At 36.0% G+C, this 20,680-nt stretch overlaps 1 protein-coding gene across 1 annotated transcript in view; it reads left to right on the top strand.

Annotated features, from left to right (window-relative positions):
- SLC44A5 (solute carrier family 44 member 5) overlaps positions 1–20,680 on the top strand; it is a 448,857-nt gene that overhangs the window by 404,601 nt on the left and 23,576 nt on the right. The window contains exons 11-17 of the mRNA XM_060400325.1: positions 2,424–2,536; positions 8,519–8,650; positions 12,377–12,476; positions 14,592–14,684; positions 15,156–15,243; positions 15,734–15,996; positions 16,481–16,575. Coding sequence (XP_060256308.1) covers positions 2,424–2,536; positions 8,519–8,650; positions 12,377–12,476; positions 14,592–14,684; positions 15,156–15,243; positions 15,734–15,996; positions 16,481–16,575 — 884 coding nt within the window. The remainder of the gene's footprint in view (positions 1–2,423; positions 2,537–8,518; positions 8,651–12,376; positions 12,477–14,591; positions 14,685–15,155; positions 15,244–15,733; positions 15,997–16,480; positions 16,576–20,680) is intronic.

Raw genomic sequence — 20,680 nt, 5'->3', positions numbered from 1 at the left:
ATCTTCTATACAGCACCTACCATCTTATATTTTATTTACCTGTCTCTTTCCCTCTGATAAACTATGAACTCTTACTATGGTAACTATGTCTATCTTTTCTTTGTTTTTCAGAGTCCTAGTATGGTTCTTGGACAGTAGAGATACATAGAAAATGTGGGTTTAAGAAACAGTTATAAAAGTACTAGGGGGACAAGATAGATAGATTTAAGTAAGGTGCTTATAAACTCAAAATTATATTGTGTGTAAAATACTAGGGAGTAGTTTTTAGAGCTAGAGAAGGCGATGGCACCCCACTCCTGTACTCTTGCCTAGAAAATCCCACGGAGGGAGGAGCCTGCTAGGCTGCAGTCCATGGGCTCTCTAGGAGTCGGACACGACTGAGCGACTTCACTTTCGCTTTTCACTTTCCTGCATTGGAGAAGGAAATGGCAACCCACTCCAATATTCTTTCCTGGAGAATCCCAGGGACGGGGAAGCCTGGTGGGCTGCCGCCTATGGGGTTGCACAGAGGCGAAACTGAAGCGACTTAGCAGCAGCAGCAGCAGCAGTTTTTAGAGCTATAAAACTAGATAATTTTATGAGATTTTACATTGTTATGCTTTGTCTTAAACAGAGTAATTATTTTCAGTGTGTATTTCAGGATATATCTCCATGGCAGAGATTGTAGTTTTACACTTGATAGGAAACTGGTGCCCCTATTGTCAGACCTGAATATCACTAGATAATTTCTCTCTTCTGTATTTTGGCTTTTCTACTCTTACCTGAGAAAGGCATAATTTATAACAGATTCTCCTGTCCTCCTCACACACACTGAAATAGTCTCTAAATCAGGGATTTAGGGACTAAACACTAGCGCATAAACACCTCCCTTTATTATCAGCTCTTCTGTATCATCTGTTTCATACATATAAAGCCAAACACTGACATGCTGGGACTTAGTGTACTCAGAATTTTTATGTGGGAATTGAAAACACAAGTAGTCAAGAACTATATTTCTTATTTTTCCCCTCGGATCTTGTTTTTAAATTTTTTATTTTATTTGTTTTTATTTTTGGCTGTGCTGGGTCTCAGTGACTACACAGGCTTTTCTCTAGTTGCAGCAAGTGGAAGCTTCTCATTGCAGTGGCTTCTCTTGTTGCCGAGCACAGGCTCTAGGGTGAGGGCTTCAGTAGTTGCAGTTTGGGGGTCTAGAGCACAGGCTCAATAGTTAATGGCACACGGACTTAGTTGCCCCGCAGCATGTGGGATCTTCCCAGACCAGGGATTGAACCTGTATCTCCTGTATTGACAGGAGGATTCTTTACCACTGAGCCACCAGGGAAGCCTCCCACCCCCTGCCCCAATCTTTTTTTCATAACCCTCTTGTCTCACGCCATAGAATAATTTTTCAATCACACTGCATATTTCAGCAGTAAAGCATCTATGGTTTGCTTGTAAATTAAAAGTCCAGGCTCTGTAAGACTATGCACTGAGAAGGTACATGCTATCATCTATCCAGTGAGAGTATTATTAATAGTTTCTTCTTAAAGATAATATCTGAAGACAATAAGCTTGGTAACTGTTCCAGGCTGTCTTTTGCTATTTGGAAACTTGCAGATATCACCAGCAGTGTTAGGTCTTAATAGAGGCATCAGCCAGATTTCCAGTTTTAGTGAGTTCTCTTTGATGAAATCACTTAGAAAAATCCAATATGACTTTCACCTGGATATATAGTGGGGTTGGGAAGAAGTACCTCCAGTACTCAATCAAACCCCAGGAAGAAATTAAAATAAGGAAAATAGTCATGCTCTTGATTGCTTGATAAAGTCGCATGGCCCAGGAGACACAGAGGCCTTATTCCGGCTCCAGATAATGGCCCTCAGATCACTGGGGATCTGAAATAAGTGTCTGGTGATGTCAGACATCACAAACGATTAGAGATAATTAGACCAGAATGATAATGGCTACAAAATCATGGATTCAGGAACTGTGTAGGACAGTTATTTTGCTTGTCTTTCTGCCCCAAGATTGTTCTCTTACTGCTAGTTATATCACATACGGTTTTCATTAGTGACCAGGTATATAGAGCAGCAATAACATCTCATGGATATGCTTTGTTGCTTATCGCTTGGTGCATAAGTATGAAGGAAAAAAATAGGACTGCAGCAGATAGGAATTGTGATTTTTCCTGAAACAACTATGGACATAGAATTTGCGATTACCTAGGCACCAAAAATGATTCATTTATCAAGTTCTGATGATCCTATTATTTCCCTTGAAAGTCTTACCAGAAAGAATTGCTTATACTTTTTAATGTCATAAATGTTTCTACGGTCAGATAAAATAATCAAGAATTATTTTGAATAGAAATAAGTGTTGTCTTGCTATGTTTGTTATGTTTAGCACACTGGCTCCCTGTGTTTGTTGTGCCTTTTATCCTCCAGTGGCCTGACTATCGCCATGTTCCTCAGCTGGATGTTTGTGATGCTCCTGAGGTTCACAGCTGGATTGCTTTTCTGGATCTTCACCTTTGGTGTGATTGGAATCATAGCTTATGGTAGGTATCTACCCGTCTTAAAATCACCAAATATCAAGATAATCTTTTTCTTTTCAGCTGCCATTGTCAACTGAAAGCATTTTACTTCCAGTGAATTTAATCCTTCTTTACTGTCTTCCTAAAGGTGTTAAATTGAGAAAAATTACTTAATTCTGCATACAGTGTCTCTGTTACTTCTTTCTTCTTTATCGTGGGGTGGGGGGAAGTGCTCTCAAAATATTCTTCTCTTTTTCTCTACAGTCTTTGATCTCATATCTCATGAGTATTAAGAAGGAGGTGAAAAGAATCCCCTTTAGGTTAATGAAAACTATTTCAGACCATTTCTTTTAGTCTTTTTACTTTTTATCTGATCAAAGGCCCAGGTCTGCATAGTTATAGATGTGTGATCGATCTGTTTTTCTCTTTCAACTTAGGACTTTTAATCCAGGTACTGTCACACACTTTAATAATTGGCCAGTACTCCATAATGGGCCATCACCCTCTAGAGGCAAGTATTCTGAATTACACTTATTGGATGGAGAGTTACTTTACTTCTAGGTTGAGCTCTAATTATTAACTCAGTTCTGCCAAATGCAGTACAGGTGAAACTCGAACATTAAAAAAAAGAATTGAGCTTCCCTGGTGGATCAGATGGTAAAGAATCTGCCCACAATGCAGGAGATTGATCCCTGAGTTGGGAAGATCCTCTGGAGAAGGAAATGGTTACCCACTCCAATATTCTTGCCTGGAGAATTCTATGAACAGAGGAGCCTGGCGGGCTACAGTCTACAGGGTCGCAAAGAATCAGTGAACAGTATAGCCCTTCTTTTCAGTCTTCTAATAAACGTATGAGCCAGTATATGAACGTTTGAGAGGTTTCTATTCAAAAGAACGATTTTCCTACAACACCATTTACATCGACAATGAGACTTTTATAGTCACAGATACCAAAATAACACTATCTCATTTCTGTCACCCAAAGAAGATCTTATATCAGTATAAGAACGTAGAATGCCCAAAATCTATAGTTAGCTTGAATTCCGGTCCTGTCTCCATAATGTAACTGGAGGACTTGGAAAAGTTTCTGAATGATTATAAGACTCAGTTTCCTTATCCATATCATCAACACAATAATGGTATCTCCATCATACCATTACTGTGAGAATTAAATGAGACAATGAATGTAAAGGTCTTAGAACAGTCCCTGGAACACAGTAAATATTCAGTATGCCTTGGGTTATTATTATGGTGCTCATTATCCTCAGAGTTTCTCAACAGTTGTTTGGGTGACTCCATGTATCATTCCTTATCTGTCCATGCTGTGCAGCTGCCCATGAACCTCATGAAGGAGTATAAAAATTGCTGTCGCCTAATCTGAAACTCCCAAGAAAACTTTTTGTCAAAAAGCCTTTGTTTTCTTCCTCAGAGCTCAGAGTATCCCCTTCCCTTTTCTGTCTTAGAGTTTGGGCATGTGAACAATTCTCATTGATTATAAAAAATTAAGAGTTACATAGGGGATAGACATATAATACCATGGATATAAATATGTATTTGGAATTTGGAAAAAGCACAGCTCTCTGCAAGTACATAGTTCTCTATTTCATAGTTTCCTCAACTGTATAACAGGAATCTCTGAGTGTTAAGTAAACAATGTATATAAAGTACTTAGAAAGCCACCATAATAATTGTTCAATAAATGGTATTTATTATTTTCTTATTATGCAGGAATATTATTAAGGAAAGAGGACTTGAAGCCCAGGGAACATACTTTTAATGACAAACACACACTAGGACAGGAATGAGATAGGAATAGAAAAATAAATTGGAAAATAACTGCTGAGACTTTCACATCCACTAGTGTGAAGGAACTAAATAATCTGAAGGGTTCTTTTGCTATGAAATGATGGCATATTATATTGTATTGTTTTATTTATTCTTTTCATGAGCTTACTAGAAATGAAGTATCCCAGAAAGCAAAACCATTTTCAACCCACAAGCTAAAAAGTGGGGAACTGAGCAGGAGGCACATGTGAGATTATGGGTAGATCATACCAGTGCTACAATCAGGAGACTCAGAGCCAGCAGAAGAGTAGAGGGTCAGGCCTGAAACTGCTGGAGTAGGTCCTGGATCCTGGAAAACGCATAAAGTGACCCTAGTTTGGTAGTACCCTTTGGTTGCCAATAGAAATAAATATGAATCCCTTCTAGATGGAAGCACCTTCAATTCAGATCACCAGGTATCAACAGATTAAAATGAACAATGTATGAGTTGCAATCAAAGATTTCCAAACATGTATGGAAACGGTCTTTTGCAAGAAACAAAAAAATGATAAATCTCAGATTGAGGTCGCTAAGAAATTCAGATATGGGCTGATAGAGAACATGAATTAATGTTTAAGAATTAAAAATACAACTAAAAAAATTAAAAATCATCAAAAATATTCAAGCATACATGAAAATGAAGCAAATAGAACTTTTCAAAACAAAGAAATTAAGTGTTATATTCAAAATTAAATAAGTTAAATAGTAAAATAGATAATTAATGAACTGAAAGATGAAACTCTGAATTAATTACTCAAAATACACTAGAACGTGAACAAAGGACAAAATATGATTCTGTATTTAAGAGAGATACAGAATAGATTGAGAAGGGCCTAACATGTATCAGCATATTTGAAAGGTATTGACTGAGAATTTTCTAGAGCTGATGAAAGATGTAAATTCAAAGATACAGGAAGCTCCACCAAGAAGAATAAGGGAAGTGACATCCACATCTAGTCATATATTTTTTCATTTATTCATTAACAAATATCAGTTGTGCAGCTGCTACGTATAGGCACTATTCTAGGCTCTTGAGAAAGAACAGTAAACAAAAACACAAAAGTTCTTACTCTCTTGATGCTCATAGCCTAAGCAAATTATCTATTAGAAGGTGATACTTGCCACAGAAAAAAAAGAAATAAGACACTGAAGGGGGGTAGAGAGTAGCATGGTAGGGCAAGGAGTATAAATTGCAGTATTAGTGAAAGTGAAGGTGAAGTCACTCAGTCGTGTCTGACTCTTTGTGACCCCATGGACTATAGCATTCCAGGCTCCTCTGTCCAAGGGATTTTCTAGGCAAGAGTGCTGGAGTGGATTGCCATTTCCTTCTCCAGTATTAGTAGGGTAGGCATTTTTGAGATGAGATCCAAGAAAATGCTTGAAGGAGAAAATGGGATTAGCCCCTGGAGATACAGGAGAAGTTCCAGACAGTAAGTACAGTTAGAGCAAAGTCTTAAAGATGGGAGCATGTTGAAGAAATGGTTAGAATGCTTACGTGGATGAGTGGTACCGAATAAAGGGGAGAATAGGAGATGAGGCATTTCTGGAGCACCAGAGACTTAGATTATTTTTACTCTGAGTGAAGTAGGGAGACAAGGCAGGGTTTTGAGCAGAGGAGAGATGTGAAATGATCATGACTTTAGTCCCTGGTGGCTCAGACAGTAAAGAATCTGCCTGCAAGGAGACCTGGGCTTGATCCCTGGGTCAGGAAGATTCCCTGGAGAAGGAAGTGGCAACCCATTCCAGTATGCTTGCCTGGAGAATCCCTTTGATGGAAGAGCCTGGCAGACTGCAGTCCATAGAGTCACACAGAATTGGATACAACGGAAGTGATTTAGCACACACACATGAGGAAAGGTGTGAGTGGAGCAAGCTTGGATTAGAAAGGGGATTGATCAGACGTGTAATTTTGAATATGTGGAGTTTGAGATGTTTATTAGGCATTGAGATGGAGATGTCACGTAGGCAGTTGAATATACAGTTGAATGTATAGAGTTAGAAAGAGATAGTTAGCCTAAATAAATATATTTAGGAATCAGGATTATTAGAGCCATGAGAATGGCTGAGATCACCAAGAAATTAGGTGTAGGTAGAGATGTGGACCAAAGACTGAGTTCAGAGGCCCTGCAACATTAAGAGGTCAGAGAGAAGAGAATGGAACAGCAAAGACTACTGAGGAGAAACGGGTCTTCTTTGAAAACTGAAAGGATGTGATGTCATAGAAGCCACGTTTTAAAAAAAAAAAAAAAATGGAGGGGGTGATGATCCATGTCAAATGAAGCAGATAGGTCAAGAAAGATAAGAACTGAGAATAGACTTTGGACACATAAAGATGGCAAGATCATTGGTGTCTGATTAGGGTAGTTTTAGCAGCATAATGAGGAAGAAAAGCCTAATTAGAGTGGATTGAGGGAAGATTGGAGGAGAGGAATTATAGACAGACAATATACATGGCTATTTGGGAGACTTTTATTGCAATGAAGGACAAGAAATCAGGCAGTGAATAGGGGTAAGACTGTCAAAAGTAGACTTTCTTTTGTTTTACTCTTTAAGGTGGGAGAAAGGAAAATATGCTTGTATATTGTTTGGAATGATACATTAGAGAGCAAGAAAATAATCATTGTGAAAGTTCAGAATACCAAAGACAAAATATTTTAAAAACGATCAGAGAGAAAAGACAGATTGCCTACAAAGGAACAGATAAGCTGAAGAAGACTTTTTGACAGCAACGAAAGGAGCAAAATAATACCTTCAAAGAGCTAAGAAAAAAATAATGGTCAGCCTATAGCTATACACTCAGCAAAACTCTCAAGAATGAGAGTAACATTGAAGATATTTTAAGATAAGTAAAAACTAGAGTTTACAAGAAGACATATATTAATACTAAAGGAGTGCCTACTTATAGAAGGAAAAATGATTCAGCCAAAATGTATGAGATTTAAGAATGAAAGGTAAGCAGAGAAAATTAATTGGTAAATGTGTGACTCAGACAGTAAAGAATTCCCCTGCAACGCAGGAGACCTGGGTTCATTCCCTGGGTTGGGAAGATACCCTGGAGGAGGGCATGGCAACCCACTCCAGTATTCTTGCCTGGAAAATCCCCATGGACAGACGTGCCCGGCAGGCTATAGTCCGTGGGGGTCACAAAGAGTTGAACATGACTGAGGGACTATCAGCATAGCACAGAACTTAAGAAACTTTGTACAAAATAATGATAATATCCAATTTTTTTTGAGTTACAACTGTACATAAGTAAAATACAGAGGAATAATCAGACTGGGGTGATTACTGAATAATGTAAGGTTCTTATATTTCCTGGATTGACTTGAGATTTGGTTAGTAAGTACACAGTCAATATTCAAGAGTAATTAATTCTAAAAATATAGTAGATATCTCTAAATTAGTAAAGGGGGAAAACAGAATATAAGTTAACAAACAAAAACTGATCAGTTTTTAAAGGACAAGAATTAGAAGTGTTGATACAAAGTAGAACAGGAAATACAAAAACAAAGAAGGTTGAAACAAAAGTAGATATAGCAATACATTAAATATATTAAACTCATCAATTAGAATACATAGATTATCAGGTCAGATTAAAATATAAACGTACAAATTGAAGCTGTGTTCTTTAGAGAAGTTACAAAAACATAAGGAAAGTTTGAAAGTGAAGGGATACAGAAAATACTGTATTCCTATGTATCTTCCCAGAGATACTTTAGGTATGCGTAAGAAAATACATATATTATTTTTACTTCTTATATGAATTATAGAATATTTTATATAATTTTTTACTTTTTTACTTTTTTTTCATTTAACAAAGCATCTAGTGATCATTCACTATTACTAGAGACTTTCTCCTCCTTATATGGAAATACAGTACTCTGCTGTGCAAATATACTATAATATTTTTAACCAGTCATTACTGATGGACATTAAAGTTGTTTCTAATTAAAAGGACATTTAAAATCAGGTGTTGCCGTGGTCATGCAAAAAAAAATACTGAAAAAATTGATATTGCATATGATAGTACATTTACACTGTTGGATGCACATAAAATATTTAATGTGTAAATAGGAATCTTTCCTTCGTAAAAATGACCATGCTAATCCATTTCATGTAGATGTATGCTTATATTTCAGAAAATAACATTTTATATTACTCTACTTTTCTCTCTTTTTCAAGGAATATGGCGCTGTTACCTAGAATACAGCCGTCTTGAGGAGCAGCCAGGTTCTCACTTAAATGCATATACCATTGGGATTCAGACTGACATAAGCATGTACTTTCGCCTGAAACAAACATGGTTCGCACTTAGTGAGTGGATTTTAAAAATTTGCTTTGTTAAAATTGTAATAAGAAGAATGCATCTTTTCGTGTAAAGAAAACTTGGGTTGGTATATCTTGTTAAATACATCTATTAGTAACATCATTAAAATAAGTGTCTATAATACTACTAGCCATAGTAAATGGAAAGTCAATAAGGGGAATTTATTATGTAATCTAAGAAAATGTTACTGTACAATGATCTCAAGCTACTTGCCTTCAACTTAACATGAGTCAGATATAAACATTTATAGCCATTAATCTAATATCTAAGAAAGGTATTTTAAAAGGACAAAATGCTTGATATTTCAAACTTGCATTTAAAAACAGAAAAAGAAAAAAGAAAATGAAGAAACAAGTTTTTCATGACAGGACTTTTAAACTACTTGTGATAGAATTGGAATAATAAGTAATTTTTACAAATTTACAATTTTTAGTGTTTATTTAGATTGAGTTAGTTAAGGGTAAGAGTAACAGAATTTTGAAAGGTAGATGACTTCAAAGATGGCTTTAATAGTTTTTATTATACTATTCCTTGTTCTTTACAGAGATTCATGTTCTTTAATCAATATTTTTAAAATGATCTCTAATTACATGGTGCTTTAAAAAACAAATTTATCTTCCTGTATTGTTGAAGTTAGACAGCCAGACAAGACAAGCTTGAGGAAGCCTGGTAAGGAGCCCAGACAGCGTAAAAGGAGGGCAGTATCTTGGAGAGCATCATGATTCCAGAATGGATCCCTTAACATAAATCTGAAAACTTAATTTTGCCATTTCACCCAGAAGTCATTTGGGTAGCTTTCAGGGACAGGCTCACAGCATGTCACCAGAGTGCCATTGTATTTGTTTACACTATTAGGATACTCTCTCGGAACGCAGACATATCCCACCTAGGACACTGCTTTCCTAGACTCAAGGCACATGGCGAATAAGATTACTAATGAGAAAGTTTTTTTAGCAGAGACCCTTGGATAGTCTTGAGAGGTGTTTTCTTCAGGCTCATGCCAAGCTGGATGACCTACCCCGGCTGCACAGAAGCCCCCGCCAGATTCCTGTGTCTGCTATATTCAGTGTTTCTCTGTTCCTTGGATAGTGCTAACTCAAAATGTCAAATTCTTGCTCTTTGGGTTCCCATTTCTAGCTCTCATGCAGCTAATTCCCTTCAATAATATAACACATTAGTTTTTTCAAATATGTTTCAGAAGAACTTCATTGATAGCCATTTCTTTCTTTCTTTCTTTCTTTCTTTCTTTCTTTCTTTTTTTTTTTTTTTTGACTATAAAAATCAAGCATCTTGGGACTTATATCCTCATCCCTTTCCCTGAATTTGAGTGATTCTATATCCCTCAGCAGTCCACATACTGTTACCTATCATTTCTGAAGATGACAAATCTCATCCATTATGTACTGAAACCTCTAGTTTTATTCTCAGATGGATGTTAGTTACAGGTTCTATGGGCATCCCGCTGCTGTCTTTTAAGGATCTTTGACACAAAATCATTGAGATGATTAGAATATGCCATTGGAAAAGTTAAGAGAGGTACTTTGAGGAAAATGCAGGGCTTGCTTTTATTTTGAAGTCTAGGAATACTTATCTTTTCTCAAATGAGTGTTAACTTTCATAATCCATTATGAAATAATATCAGACATTATTTGCTCTGTGCTTATAATTCTCAGCACCAGTGACAAGGGTATACATGTAAAATTATACTTATTGACAGAAACACTAAAAATATGTGGCGTAATACACATAAAAATTATCATTTTATGGGTCTTGGATTGTATTAGAAGATGGTTCTATTTTCATTTCTATTAATTATCCCAGCCTCCTTGATAAGGTTACATTTATACCAGCTTCTCTGTAGGGTCTCGAAAAATATGTTTCTATTGTTTGTTATTTAAATGAAAGGAGGGAATATATAAATTCAAAGAGGTGCTAAATTTCTTTAATATAACCATTTAAAATAATATAATTTTGTAAAAGCACAAATTTAATATTCAGTGTTCTTTTACAATGAGATTTTGGAATATAAAGTGACTGACACAGTTTATATTCTTAAGTTTATCCAAAGATGATAATGATTTCAGTTTAATATGGCTACACTCCACAGTTTTGGGCTCAGTGGAGCTTTAAAAGAATCAGTTATGCATAAAAACATAAATACACAGTTGAAATAAAAGATGTAGCAGGGAGATGTTACATTACTGAGAACCTCCCACATCTCGGGGTTAACTGGAATCAGTTATGCATAAAAACATAAATACACAGTTGAAATAAAAGAAGATGTAGCAGGGAGATGTTACATTACTGAGAACCTCCCACATCTCTGGGTTAACTGGTTTCTCCTCACTTGGAGATACTAACAGAGGTATGATAAACCTCTGAATCTTAGTGGTATAACAATAGAATAAAATGAGTGTCCTATGATTGGAAGTGTTCAGACATGAGCAGAATAACTAACAGGAATGTTGTAGAGTGGATCTTTTCATGGGTAGGAATTCAACTTTTCATTAAGTTTCTTTCATGATTTCAGAATCTGTTATTAGCCATATTATATTCCTTAATTTAGACTCCATGTCTTTTCACTTTTTAACATCTTTGAGGTCAGGATGCATTTTATAATCAATAGACAGACATTTAATAAAGGATTTTTTACTTTTCCTCAAAGGTTATTACTAAATTAAAGGTATGTCATAGAATTGAGGAATATAATAATTAGGGCTGTTTGGCTTCAAGTAAAAACAAACAAAGCTGGAGGCAAGGCAGAGGCATTTATTCTAAGAACAGAGAAGTGTCTCACCAAACTCAAAATAGCAGAAAAGCAGCTGGACTTCCAAGTGGACCTGGATCTAGGAAACAAAAAGCCAAAATGGAGCCAAGGTTTCCTCTACTTGCTCTCTTTCTTTACACGCGTACACTTCATTCTTTCTTTGCAGGTTCACTTACCTTACATAAATGTGGTTTTGACACAGTTAATGTGTATAACTCTTAGTTCCAGAGGCATGCAAGCATCAATGCAAAACTAAACTAGACCTAAAGGAGTGGATTGAGGGGTGAGAGAGAGGCTCACGAGGGAGGGGTTATATGTACACTTACAGTGATTCACGATGGTACAGCAGGAAAAAAAAACTGAACTAGATTCCCTTAATTCTAACTCTCAGACTTTTATTACACAGCTTGGGTTGGCATTACGCTCTGATTTTATCAAGGCACAAACTAAAAATGTGGGGTCACAAACTAAAACTGTGGTATCCTAGAACCTCACCCCGTCCGTCAGTAGGATCAGTTAAGAGGCATTGTGAGCCTGGCAGCAGCTCAAAAGCTTTGTTCTGTAATGATTCTCTTATTCAAGGAAGTTTACAAGTGAAAACATCTAACATAGAGTTGTCTAAAGCAGCCCTTCCTTTTCTTCTATGCCTATTTTCTCATTTCTACAAGTGGTGTGAAATGTTTCCATAGAAAAAATGAAGCCTGTCCAACACAGTTGTTTAAATTCTAGCTAAAAGTTTTAATCCAGGAATTTTTTTAAAGCATTTCTCAGAGGTTTTAAAAGTGAATTTCTAAAACTGGCGTCTTTGGAGAGAGGTAACACTACTTAAATCGTGAAGTGTCAGAGCTGGCAGAAATCATCATGAAGATCAGTCTAATGTTTGCACAGAAAGTTTGCTCTTTGGTTTGATTTGCATCGCACACTAATATTTTTTTCCTGTTTAAAGTGATAATACTCTGCCTCCTTGAACTGTTCATCATCCTCATGCTGATCTTCCTCAGGACCCGAATCCGTATCTCCATCGCCCTGCTGAAGGAGGGGAGCAAGTAAGGCCTTGATGGAGAGACTCGCATAATGTATATCTGTCTTTCATATCAGTCACTGCTTATTTGTAGATGCCCCAGACTCTTTTCCCTTTAAGATGGCTTGTTAGATCTGCTTTCCATTCAAGAAAACTTGTTCAAGTTCAGACTTTGCCACATTTAAAAAAGTTCACACTAACAAGTCTTTCAAAATCCCTAAACATCGATTATCTTAGAGCAAAATAAAGCTAAAACCGGTGTAGTCTGTGTACTAGCACTTTTTTAAAACACCAAATATATGTTAGGAGGATAGCTTATATGAAAGTAAGTGATAGAGTGCTAATAAAAGTTAGTTATATTATATGTTGTATTGCTCCCATACTGAGTCATATATTAATACTGATGGTTGAGATCATTTGCAGAACTGTAGATCACTGTAATTCCATAAAGTCAATTATATGCTCTTGCTAGTTTTGTATAAATAACAAAATTTGCCAGTAGACAGAGTAATTGGTCTTAGCAGCACCAGACTATAGGTTTTTGTATCTACAGCTCTCAATTCAAGAACATTGTATAGCCAGAGTCATTTGTATTTTAAAATGCTACAAAATAAACACAATTTTTCATAAAATTCATGGTATGAGGTGATAACACCTACAGTTTCTAAACTATTCCAAAAGGTCACTTGAAGATAATACATTAAACTTTTGAACAATGCATGGAAACAATAAAGAAAGTATTACTAAAAGCCAACAGATCATGTCCTTTGTTAAGAACAATGGAAACTGGGTTGTTAATGACCAAAGACCAAATTATTTTAAACAGTCTTTAAGGATTGTTTTAACAAAATCGTCATCCATAATAATAATAGTGCCACCTAGAGCCAGTGTTTGAAATAGTTAACAAGCAATTTGCTAAATTAAATCTGTCCTTCCCACAATAACTGAAGCCCTGTCATTAGCCACTGAAAGCTACTGATTTGCTGGGTTATTCCTTAAATAATATGATATTGTACAATTCACTTATCCAACTGCTATGCCTCTATGTGTGTGTGCATGTGCGTGTTAAAGAGCAGTTACTACTGTGACAGATTAAAGATTTTTTTTTTTCAAAGGAAAATAAGAGCTGGAATAAATTGGCGTGAGAATACAAGGTAATCATAGGGATGCCCAGTATTTCACTCACATCAGTGTCTGGAGGAAAGAGAGAATAGCATAGTCTAAATAGTGAGGTGGAGAAGGTAACAAATAAAAAAACGAATCTAAAATGTGTCAGTGTGGGAATTCCCTAGTGGTCCAGTGGTTAGGGCTCTGCACTTCCACTGTAGCGGGCAAGGGTTCCATCAGCTGGTCCAGGAACTAAGATTATGCATGCCCCATGGCGTGACTAAAGAAGAAAGTGTGTCAATGCATTGGGAGTGGAAATAGTTCTATTGTAGTTCTCAGTGGCTACATCAAACAACACAGAGTTAATTTAGTGTCATATGCTAAAAAATTATTCAAAAGTAGTAATAGAGTAACTAGGATGTGAATATTTTAGACAGCATATCTTAGGAGGAAATTTCAAAATAATCATTTATCTTGGAAAATGAAAGAGTTACTTGAAGGGTTGCTGTATGGAAAAGGTGGTCATTTCTTCTCCAGAAGGTAGTGGATGTGAATTACAGGCAGGAGGAGAACTTCCTAATACTTTGGTTGTGAAGAAAATAGAATAAGCTGTGTCATATGAGACTAAGAAACATGTTCTGAAGACAGTTCAGAAGGGATTCTTGAATTAGAGATGGATTCTCACGTTTGATCATATGATTGTCAAGATCCTCTGCAATTTTAAATGTCTAAACAAAAGGGAGAAATACCATGATTATAATGCATGAAGTCTTTCTGAATTAGACAGAAATAACCAAAGAGGAGAAGGTTTGGAGAACTTTTGGTAGGAATCAAACATGAGAACTGAAAGAATGCTATTAATTTAATAAATAAATAAAAATTAAAACCAACTATTACTTAATACCAACAAAAAAGAGTCAATGGTTATTACCACTGTTCTTTGAATGAATTCAGTCTAGTTCTAAAAGATGAATTTTTAATTGAGAAATTGTAACTGTATCATTTTGAATTTCAACTATTTGTTTTATTTCAGAGCCATTGGATACATCCCTAGTACGTTAATTTATCCAGCTTTAACTTTCTTTTTCCTCTCAGTCTGCATTTCCTACTGGGCTGTGGTAGCACTGTATCCTTTGTTAATTGACTTATTTAAACCTCAGGTCCATACTATTTCTCAGAAACTGGGAGTTCATATACCTTTCCATCCTGGAAAGACCAGAAACATCCTAAAGATATAATTGAAATGATGATGATGATGGTGGTGATGACTGCTAAGCTCTAAAAAAGTGAACCAACTGAATTTCCCCTCAAATAGGTCACATGGTAGATTTTATTTTATCTTCACATATGGTACTTCTCCTTTGCAATACCTAAAAAGAAAAAAAAAACTCTTTTATATGTCATTGTTTTTAAGGGGCCACTCAGTGTATCTGACCCGTGTTATATTACTCTGGGTCTTAAAATGAATGAATTATTAGATTATAAGTTATTTGAAATTAGTCTTTCAGTACACTTTTGGGTTATTCACACATTATTTTCTTGTCCATTTATTTTCAATCTGCCAGCAAATAATTTAACCTTAATAGAGTTCACTCAGTTACTTGGCTACATCAGGGGCACCTATATACAAAGTCATAGCCCCACAAGGGCAATGTGAACATGAAAATAAAACCTGTGACCCAGTGGTAAGTAAAAGAAATTCTTTTATTTACTTTAATAAGGAACTCTACTACATTTCATCCAACAATTGTTGTAGGAATAATCCTGTAATAGGGACCCTGTGCACTGATGAGATGACTGTAGAGAAGGGGAGAGTGAGTCAGGTGTTAGCTGAAGAGTACTGAAAACAGTGGGTAGAACAGAGAGAAACCACTGCTATTGCCTGAGCTCACTTGTGTCGTATACCTAAGAAGCATGTACAGTCAACAACCACACTAATACAGGTAAAATTATAGTAGATGCAGATTAATGAACATCTGATGGTAAAATGAGATACTTTTCCATAACTCAAGAAAGAACTGTACAAAGTAATGTTATAGAAAATAGAAATGACAGCAGAAGCTAATAGAAGAGCAGGACAAGCAGGTGGGGGCTGCACAAGAGAATGAAGGGAAGGCATTGTCTTGGAATATTATTATCATATTATCCTTGTTGGTTTCTTTTTTCTGAGTGCAGGGTTTTAATACAACTGAAATTGCCAAAGCTTGCCCTGGGGCTCAGTGTCATTTTGCTTTCTATGGTGGAAAGAGCCTATATCATCAATACATCACTACCTTCCAGTTACTCAATCTATTCGTCTTTCTCTGGCTTATAAACTTTGTCATTGCATTGGGTCAGTGTGCCCTTGCTGGTGCCTTTGCTTCTTATTATTGGGCCTTGAAAAAACCTGATGACATCCCACCCTATCCACTTTTTACTGCATTTGGACGAGCCATAAGGTAAGTTTCACATTGAACACTATATCTATCTCCCCAGTTATGATTAGTGTGCTTATAATTCAAGTGGCAAAGTACTTGAGGTCAAAGGTATAATTCAAGATTCATGAATGTCCATGGCTTTGTTTGGTTTTATAGCCATCATTTTATTTTTAACCCCTACTCAGGCCAATCCTTCTAAAAGGTTACTGGAGTGAAAAAGTAGGGGAGGTCACTAAATTAAAGATTAAGGATGAACTTGTCTTTCTTCATTGCTCAGCTCAAACATAAAATCAATATAAAATGATAGGCTATTGGTATCATTTTTGTAGATGAAGTACAAAATGGATATATATGGTTTAAAGACCTCTGTGGAAACCTTTGTCAATCTGAATAAGAGAGTAGAAGTTCTTTTCTATCAACGCTTTTACCAATAAAAATTAACTAACATCCTTTGTGTTCTTAGTAACAATATTTTAACCTTTATTCTCATTTTATCTTTGTCCAGATATCACACAGGATCCCTAGCATTTGGATCTTTAATTCTTGCAATAATTCAAATGTTCAGATTAATCCTAGAATACTTGGACAAACGTCTTCAAAGTAAGATTCTAGAATTCATCTTTTCTCAGACTTCCTGACTTCTGTGAATAGAGTAGACTGGATCAGGGATTGGGGGAACATAATGACTGTAACTTGGATACAGTAATAGGGATGGATGTGGTCAGATTGAGGAGATGTTTAGAAGGAAAAGACAACAGGACTTGTTGAGGGGGTGGGGATAGGAGCAGTGGTAAAGAAAAGAGAAAAAGTGTGTGATACTGAAAGCTGCTCAGTCGTGTCTGACTCTTTGTGACCCCATGGACTGTAGCCTACCAGCCTCCTCTGTCCATGGGATTCTCCAGGCAAGAATACTGGAGTGTGTTGCCATTTCCTTCTTCAAAAGTGTGTGATGTTACTTACTAAATTATGGAAGCCAGAAGGAACACAATTCAAAAAAGAGATTAAAATGTGTGTTTTTGACAGGTTACTATTGAGAAGCATGGTGGGAATGTCAGGCAGTTCTAAGTCTAGAGTTCAAGACAGCACAGGCTTAAAATATAAATTGTGGATGTCATTTGCTCATACTAGACACATACAGTTTACAAAAAATAAGCTGTTTAGAATGTACTTTAAAAGATTTTATTATTAATTGTCAAAATACTCTTGAAACAGAACAACAAACTTGGAAAACATACAGTTCCTGATTTCTTTTTTTTTATTAGTTTTTTATTTTTTTAATTTTAATATCTTTAATTCTTACATGCATTCCCAAACATGAACCCCCCTCCCACCTCCCTCCCCATAACATCTCTCTGGGTCATCCCTGATTTCAAAACTAAATATAAACCTACAGTAATCAATACAGTGTGGCACTGGTATAACAACAGACATATAGATCTGAGATAGACTAGAGAGCCCTAAAATAAATGCTTACAAAAAGACTATTCAATGTGGGAGAGTTTCTTTCAACTAATGTAACAAAACTGGATATCTACATGCAAAAGAATGAACCCTTGCCTTACACCATATACATGAATTAACTCAAAATGGATCAAAGACAAACATAAAAGCTAAAACTATAAAAGTCTCAGAAGAAAGTATAGGAATAAATCTTAACACTGGATTTAAAGATGATTTCTTAGATATGATACTAACAACACAAAGGGAACAAAAGAAAAAACAGATAAATTACACTTCATCAATATTTTTTAAATGCTTGTACATCAAAGGACATTATCAAGAAAGTAAAAAGACAACCCACAGAATGGGAGAAAATACTTGCAAGTCATATACCAGATAAGCAACTAATATTTAGAATGTATAAATAACTCCTACAACTCAAAAATAAACAACCTAATTCAATATGGGCGAAGGATTTTTTAAGTAAAATTTTTTCAGCTTGAGGTATAACTGACAAATAAAATTGTAATTTTTAAGTGTACAACTGATGATTTAATGCATATATACATTGTGAAAGGATCCCCACATTTAAGGTGGGACATTTTTTCCTTTTTTTGGTGAGCATGCTTAGGTTCTACTCTCCTAGAAAATTTCAATATACAATGCAGTATTATCAAATGTAATCATGTTTTACATTATATTCTAAAACCTATTCATCTTATAGCTAAAAGTTTATAAGCCTCTCCCAATTTCTTCCATGCCCAGCATGTGATAACAACATTCTATTCAGTTTATATGCATTACAATCTTTCCCCCATGTATAAGCAATACCATGCATATTTGTTTTTGTCTGGCTTACCTCTCTTAGCATAATGCCCTTCAGGTTCATCCATGTTATTGCAAAAGTAAGATTTCTTTCTTTTTCATGGCTGAATAATATTCCATTGTGTATATGTACTATACTTTATTGATTGATGTACCTAATAAACTAAGATCATGGCATCTGGTCCCATCACTTCATGGGAAATAGATGTCAGACTTTATTTTTGGGGGGCTCCAAAATCACTGCAGATGGTGATTGCAGCCATGAAATTAAAAGATGCTTACTCCTTGGAAGGAAAGCTATGACCAACCTAGATAGCATATTAAAAAGCAGAGACATTACTTTGCCGACTAAGGTCCATCTAGTCAAGGCTATGGTTTTCCAGTGGTCATGTATGGATGTGAGAGTTGGACTGTGAAGAAGGCTGAGTGCCGAAGAATTGATGCTTTTGAACTGTGGTGTTGAAGAAGACTCTTGAGATTCCCTTGGACTGCAAGGAGATCCAACCAGTCCATTCTAAAGGAGATCAGTCCTGGATGTCCATTGGAAGGACTGATGCTGAAGCTGAAACTCTAATACTTTGGCCACCTGATGCGAAGAGCTGACTCATTGGCAAACATCCTGATGCTAGGAGGGATTGGGGGCAGGAGGAGAAGGGGACGACAGAGGATGAGATGGCTGGGTGGCATCACTGACTCGATGGACATGAGTTTGGGTGAACTCCAGCAGTTGGTGATGGACAGGGAGGCCTGGCATGCTGTGATTCATGGGGTTGCAAAGAGTTGGACACAACTGAGCAACTCAGCTGAACTGAACTGAACTGAATAGCACTTAGGTTGTTTCCATACACTGGATACTGTAAATAATGCTGCAATGAACACTGGAGTACAATTATCTCTTCAAGATAGTGATTTTGTTTCCTTCAATTATATACAGAATTAGAATTGCTGGATCATATGGCAGTCCTATTTTTAATTTCTTAAAGGACTTCCATACTGTTTTCCATAGTGGATACATCAATTAACATTAACATTCGTACAAACAACGTACAAGGGTTCCCTTTTCACTACATTCTTACCAATACTTGGTATCTCTTGTATTTTTGATAACAGATATGTAAACAGGTATGAGGTGACATCTCATTGAGGTTTTGATTTGCATATCTCTGATATAAGTAATGTTGGACACCTTTTCATGCACCTACTGGCCATTTGTATGTATTCTTTAAAACATCTATTCTGGTTCTTTACACATTTTTAATTTGGTTATTTGTTTTTTACTGTTGAATTCTATAAAGTCTTTGTATATTTTGAATATTAACCCTTTATCACATGTGGTTTGCAAATATTTTCTCCCATTCAGTAGGTTGCCTTTTCACTTTTCTGATGGTTTTCTTGCTGTGCAGAAGCTTTTTAGTTTAATGTAGCCTACTTGTTTAGTTTTGCTTTTGTTGCATTTGCCTTTTCTGGGTGTAAAATCTAAACAGTCATTGCCAAGGCCAATGTCAAGGAACTTAGCACTACACTATAAACTCTTGTAGGATTTTATGGTTTCAGGTTTTACATTCAAGTCTTTAATCCATTTTGCATTGATTATTCTGTGTGGTATAAGATAAGGGTCTAATTTCATTCTTTTGCATATGGTTATCTGTTTTTCCTAACACCATTTATTAAAGAAACTGTCTTTTTCCCATTGTATATTCTTGACTTCTTTGTCAAAAATTGACCATAGATGCATGGGTTATTTCTGGGCTCTCTTTTTTTATGCCAGTACCATACTGTTTTGATTACTTTAACTTTGTAAAAGAGTTTGGAACCAGAAAGTATAAGACCTTTAGCTTTGTTACTCTTTCTTAACTGCTTTGGTTATTTGGATCTCTTGTGATGTTATACAAATTTTAGGATTGCTTTTCCTGTTTCTGTGAAAAATGGCATTGAAATTTTGATAGGAATTGCATGAAAGTTTTAGATTGCTTTGGGTACTATATACATTTTGTGCTGTGTGGTGCTTAGTTACTCAGTCAGGTCCAACTCTTTGCGACCCCATGGACTGTAGCCCACCAGGCTGCTCTGTCCATGGAAATTCTCCAGGCAAGAGTACTGGAGTGGGTTGCCATACCCTCCTCCAGGGGATCTTCCCAACCCAGGGATCGAAGCCAGGTCTCCCGCATTGCAGGCAGATGTGTTACCGTCTGAGCCACCAGGGAAGCCCAAGAATTACATTTTAAATGTACATTAAATTACATTTTAACAATATTAACTCTTTCAATCCATGAATATGGAATATTTTCAATTTATTTGTTTCTTCATTCTTTTTTGTCAATAGCTCACAATTTTAATATACAAGTATTTCTCTTCTTAATTTATATTTAATTCTAGTTATTTTATTGTTTTAATTATAAATGAAGTTGTACTCAATTTCTTGTTCTAATAATTAGTTGTT

This window comes from Ovis aries, chromosome 1 (assembly GCF_016772045.2).
Source record: "Ovis aries strain OAR_USU_Benz2616 breed Rambouillet chromosome 1, ARS-UI_Ramb_v3.0, whole genome shotgun sequence".
Taxonomy (NCBI): domain Eukaryota; kingdom Metazoa; phylum Chordata; class Mammalia; order Artiodactyla; family Bovidae; genus Ovis; species Ovis aries.
The sequence above is the reverse complement of the archived record's forward strand: the minus strand, read 5'-3'. Positions and strand labels throughout refer to the sequence as shown.